Here is a 6,073-nt window from a genome sequence, read left to right as displayed (position 1 = left end):
GGCCGCCTCCATCTCTGTATCGCCTGCCGCAACGCCCAGAAGAGCGAAGAAGCGCGAGACCTCATCCTGGCGACCCACCCCGCCGCCCAGGTCTCCACCGTAGAGGTGGACCTGGGCAACCTGGCCTCTGTCCTGCGTGCCGCCCGCGAGCTCCGCTGCAGGTACCGGATCTCCGTCCTCCGCCTCGCTGGGCCCCTCCTGCCTGCACGCCACCTCACTGGGCTCCCCTGGACACCGCCCGGCCTCCCCCTGCCCCTCATCCCTGTGCTCTTCCCCGTGCAGGTTTCAGCGCCTGGACTTTGTCTACCTCAACGCTGGGATCATGCCCAACCCACACGTGAACTTCAAGGCACTCTGGCATGGTCTCCTTACTGGGTAGGAGATCGGGAGGGGCTGGGGGAGCTGGTCCATGGCTTACAGGGAGCATGGGGCACGGGCAGCATTGTTACAGCTAAGATGTGCCCTTAGGTCCAGGGCTGAAGACCCTGTCCCACTTCCCCAGTGTGACATGGAGCCCATCCCCATGGGATGCGTGGCCGTGTGTGCAGTGGGCTGGGCAGCTGGGTGAAGTGCTGAGGTGCTCCAAGACACCCTGTACTGCCTCTGATCCCTGGAGTGGGGCCCACTGTATGCTGGGGTAGGGTGGGGGTTCACCCAAAGCCTGCAGTGCCTAGCCCTGGGAGTTGGGTAAAGAGCACTGTGTATTGGTGGGGTGTATTGCTGTTACTTGGTCTGCTTACTGTTGATTTGGTTCCACTGCAGGTTTTTGCTGTTTTACTCAGCTGTGGATCACGGTATTTTGTGAAACTAATAGTTGATGCTTCTTCTATAAGCACTATAGGGATAAGCATCATTAGTCTATAAGCAACACAGGGAAATAGAGCTGGGGAGGAAAAGTGACTTCTCCTGAGTCTAATACAGTTGTTGGGGTGTTGAACATAAATGGTAGACTGTTTTCTTCATCTGACTTGGGCATGGTCTTAGGCTTATTTCCACACTAGAACTTGGTTTTGTTATCTGACTGTGAAATGGAAGAACAATACTTTTTTTTTAATGGAACTGTACTGTGGTGAACTCAAGGAAGGGATGATTCTTTTCTGGTCTAGTCAGTATTAAGACACTTGCAAATAAAGGGGCTGGGATACTCTGTATTCCCAGCCACTTTTTCATAGATTAATGGAGCCCTTGAAGATGAAACTAGGGAGTCTCTGTGGAGCCTGTGAGGTGGGGGATGCATCTGAAGCACTGAAGTGAGGGGAGCAGCAGATGCCTCCCAGTAGTATTTCTCTCTAACTCCTCTCCTTGGCTTCCAGGAAGCTGCTTCACATGCTGACTACCGCAGAAGGCGTAATGACCCAGACAGATAGGCTTAACGGAGATGGACTGCAGGAGGTGTTTGCTACCAACCTCTTTGGGCACTTTATCCTGGTGAGGATCTGTATGAAGGTCAGGCCCTCGGTCTGGTGGCTGATGTGGGTAGGGGTGGGTATGGATGGTACTGATGCATCGGTTCAGTCTTACAGGTTCAGATGCTGATGCAGGTTGCAGCCTGACAGATTGCAAATCATAGGGCAAATGTCTCAAGTTTTGTTAAAATAGCGATAAATGGTGATAGTCATTGTTGCCAGGGTTGATATAATCTCAAAGTTATTCTAGTTAGTCAGTGGATAGAGGTAAACCATATCTAAGTTCTTTCTGTCCAGGGCAAATACCAAGATTTGGCTATATTAAATTCTGAGTTGCTCAACTGAGCTGTGTGAACGAGTGGTGGCTGATTTTAAATGCTTCTGGTGGACCTTGGGCTGAAGCTATACCTGAGCAGTGGCTGTTTTTGGCTAGTTTAGTGAAGATTGGCCAAGACTAGGAAAGCTGACATAAGCTTGTGGCTTTTAAGAACATCAAAGCTGTACTGCAAGACTTTAAAATTACTGCCTTAAATAAGTTAACGATTATTTTCCAGGTTCGTCAACTTGAGTCTCTACTCTGCGGTAACGAGAAGCCCTCACGACTCATCTGGACCTCTTCCAGCAACGCCAGGGAGTCTGCCTTCAGCCTTTCTGACTATCAGCATGCCAAGGGGCAGGAATCATACAGTTCTTCTAAATATGCTACTGACCTAACAAGCGTGGTTCTGAACAGGAAATTTAATAAGCAGGTGATGATGAGGTTTGCATGCCTGAAAAACCCTGTTAAGCTCCTACTATTTATAATTATCATTACGATTATGTTACCAAGTTGCATTCATTCATAGTGATCTGATATGTTCCTTAACACACACGTATGAACTAAACACGGCTGAGGCTAACCCGGTGGTGGAGAGTCTGCCAGGGAGACTGCTTCTGGGGTTCTTGTCTAAAAAACTTCTGAAAGCAGATTTTAGGAGCAGTCCCTACCTTGTAGGCTATAGCTGTCTCTTAGACCAAAGGATTGGTCTTAAAGAGCAAAGAGCTGCTCCTCTTTTCAGGTGTCTATCAGAGCAGGGCTGCTTAGGCAGCTTTGCCTTCATGAACATAAGGCACAGGCACTGCTCTCTCCTGATGGCCCCATACTGCTATTCAAGTTTGTCATCTAAGATGTATAAGCCACCTGCCTTCCCTGTCACAGGGAATTGCCAGATTTTGCTGGCAAACTGCAGCCCTAGTCCAGTGGTACTGATTGCACTCCTTTGAAATATTTTGGGAGAAAATTGTTTAGTCTTAGAAGGCTGAACTCGTCTCTTAAAGGTGAGGTAGCCTTTGATCTGCGTGGGCTGTAGCTTGTGGGATGACTGCTGTTGCTACTGAGCTGCATGCAGACTGCAGGATGAGGTGATGTGTTGGGAGGCTACACCTTCTGTCTCATGGGCTTGCAGTGGGCATGGATTTAGCATCGATGTCTTCAGTTTGGACCTCTTGGAAATTACTGCATCTTTGTGGCTACACTGCCTGGCTCTGGTAACTAGAGAGAAGAGTACCTGCTATTAACTGGTCTCCATACTCGCCTTTATTTTCTTGCTGAGAGGTACTAGGAGGGAAGGAGTATGATCCATTCTTTAACTGTTGTGCATTTGCACACTGACTTGGTTTCTTCTCTGCAGGGTCTGTATTCCAGTGTTGTTTGTCCTGGCCTTGTTATGTCTAACATGACCTACAGAATTTTGCCAGTTTTTCTGTGGAAGCTGCTAATGCCCATCATGTGGTTGGTAAGTGGATCTCCTGGCTGGTTTTGGGTTGAGGTAGCCCTGCTGTAATGTACTTAATTGCCCCTGTGCTTTGACATCTATAACAGACTTTGTATTTTTCAGTGTTCTTCTTTCCATCCCTCTAGAAGGCAAAGACTGCTGATCTCTGTTGCCTCTTCCTCTGCTTCCCTAAAACATTTCTTGCCTTCTTTCTTCCTCTGGGCTTGAGCTTTTCAGGTTCACTACAGTTCTGTCCCTGAAGACTGCCTGCTTTGAGCCTTGATGCCCCTGTTGTAAGATTGGCATTTGTGCTTAAGCTGCTCCAGGGGGTAGCAGCTGTTCCTGACGGGATCCCATTTCTCCTGGCAGTGGAGAGGCAATGCTACCTTAGCTGTCCTCCACACCAGGAGTGTTGCAGATCTTTCTGCCTTCTGCCATATGTGCTCTTGAGACCATTCAAGAAGAGGTGCCTGCAAGGCTTGTGTGTGGCCTGTTGCTTTGGTGTGAGCTCTGTGTAGGAGGAGGGAGCGAGGCTGGCTGATCTGATGGGTGGCTCCAGAAAATAGTTTGTGGTGATAGAGGGATGTTTTACTCATAAGTGTGCAATGTTTCCTGTGGTCAACTTTGAGAAGCACTTCTAGCCCTGGTGTAGATTAGTTGGTGTGGCTGGGCTGTGGAGGGCTTGCCAAAGAAACCTTGGGCCATAGTACAGATTCTGTCACGCATTTCTTTTCCCCTAGATCCGTTTTTTTGCCAAAACTTACACTCTGACACCGTATAATGGAGCAGAAGCTCATGTAAGTAGCTCAAAACTTGATTTTAATATTCCTTCTTTGTGGGTAGTTCTTCTAGGGTCTGTTGGCATAAACAAAGTCTCTCACATGCTTTGTGGGTGGGTGCTGTATTTCTGTTGAGTAGCTCACAGCAGTGGGTTCTGGGGAACCAGCGGTGACCAGGGCTGATCTGCTGGGTGGTGCTTTATGACCTTTAGCAGGTGCCCATAAAATGATTTTTAGAAAAACACTATTCCTTCCGTCTCAGTCAGGGAGAATGCTGCTCTGCCTGTTGGCAGTCAAGCAGCCCTAGACATGCAGGCACAGGGTGGAGGTGGGTGATGCAGGGCACAGTGCACATCAAGAACAGCAGTGAGCAAGTTTAGCCATGCTGAACTGCTTTAGTGGCTTAGCACTGGGACATAAACATGGCTTACTGTTGGCTCAGGTTGGTCATAGCTGAGGGGAGCCAAGCTTGGAATTTCTTCTGTAGATACAATCTTCTCCTGCTTGGTGAAAGCACCCATGGCATGTTCTGTGTCCATTGGTAGTTGGGTCCGTGAGTGCAGGCTCTGCTGGGACAGTGTGCACTAGGCTTGCACAACTTTGTCCTCTTCTTCTTAGGTGTGGCTCTTCAAACAGAAGGTAGAGAACCTGGATGTGCTTGTCAAATACCACAGCTGTACTTCTGGTCTGGGGAAGAACTATGTGGAGCCCAGAAAGGTAAATAGAGGAGCAGCTTTTTTCTGCAGAGGACTTGGCTGGGGGTCTACTCTCTGCCTTGCATGAAAGGGTTGGTGCCAAATGTGTCCTGTGGCTGAAGTGGAAAGAAGATGCATACTGAATTCTGAGCAACAAGGAGGGTTGTGGGGTTATCTGTGAGGTTTCCTAGAGTAACTCTAGCTCAAGCTAGAGCCTGGAAGACAGTGGACATGATGGCTAGAACTGGATGAGCATGTAATGCTTCTCTGAAATATGTCTGGCTTGTGCCTTGGTGATAGATGCCTTTAATTGCCTCTTTATGAATATAGAAGCTCTGGAGATGTGCCTTGCCTATCCTTAGAGCTGCCCTCAGCATCTGTGCCAGATACAAGCAAGGTGATGGTCTCACAGTGCTGCTCTTATTGTCTTCCAGATGGATGTGGATGAAGAAACTGCTGAGAAACTTTACCAAAAGCTGTTGGAACTGGAGAAGCAGACTCTAGAGAGATACAGTGATCTCCTAGATTAAGTTAAATTTGGTCTCAGTAGGAAAACAGTCTTATATCATTAACATGGGCTTTCTTCACTCTGGAGTTACTTGTGTTGCTTGCTGTTCTGCAGGCACATGGCTTCAGACACCACCTTCCTTCTCGACAGAAGGTGAACAGTTCCTGGAAACCTGAAAACTGAAGAGAAATGATTAATCTTTTTGGTATGGGATTTTTTTCTTGCATAAAATGTGGAGACCTAGAATAGGAGGAGACTGTCTTAATACAGTTGCAAAGCCATGTCCTGCAAAAGCCTGACTGAACTGTGCGCAGTTCAGGAACAGCCTCAAAATGTGGTTTAAATCTGGATTAGTGCAGGAAAGGCAACAGTCTGGGGTGCCGCCCTGTGTCTTGGCTCTACCAGTCTTTCTAGGTGGCTTGAACACATTACCTGTGGCTGATCCTGAAGTACTTGAAGGCTCCTTTTCAGAAGAGCTGCTTTTACACTTGTACACCAAAGCTGAGGCTGGCTTTCCAGACATGCTCAACAAGACTGAACCTTACTGGAAGTCAGGCTCTGCACAGCATCTGAAGCTGAGCTCCTGAAGAGCTGGTCTGAGAAGCACACCCCTTGCCTCAACTGTGAGGCTAGATGCCTTCCTGTCCCCTGGATATGGGACCATAAAAGTTCCAACCATGACTGGTTGGAAGGACTGAAGCTGTTGATGTTAACCTGGGCTTAGGGCTTGTCTGCTCTGTCTTGACCAAGAGTGAGAGGTTACCATGTTATTTTATCTATTTAACTCTTTTTATATAAATCCACTGTACCAAGTATTCTTCCTCTTGTCTTTCTGGGAAGCTTCACCAAGTCATAGTGTACTTCAAATCCCGCAGTGAATAAATGACTGGAACTGACTTGTCTTTGCTGCAGTAGTGGTCTTACTCCAATG

General features: G+C 47.9%; 1 protein-coding gene across 1 annotated transcript; it reads left to right on the top strand.

Moving 5' to 3' along the window:
* Positions 1-3: 3 nt before the first annotated feature.
* On the top strand, positions 4-5,259 carry HSD17B7 (hydroxysteroid (17-beta) dehydrogenase 7; the record flags this gene model as incomplete). The annotated part of the gene is made up of 8 exons (XM_008936337.1): positions 4-161; positions 283-375; positions 1,314-1,428; positions 1,961-2,155; positions 3,077-3,181; positions 3,901-3,957; positions 4,558-4,656; positions 5,069-5,259. Coding segments are annotated over 8 exons (918 nt in total), but the record flags the coding sequence as incomplete, so codon positions are not given.
* Between the last annotated feature and the right edge of the window lie 814 nt (positions 5,260-6,073).

This window comes from Merops nubicus, unplaced genomic scaffold (assembly GCF_000691845.1).
Source record: "Merops nubicus isolate BGI_N331 unplaced genomic scaffold, ASM69184v1 scaffold41512, whole genome shotgun sequence".
NCBI lineage: Eukaryota > Metazoa > Chordata > Aves > Coraciiformes > Meropidae > Merops > Merops nubicus.
This window is presented reverse-complemented; position numbering and strand designations above follow the sequence as displayed.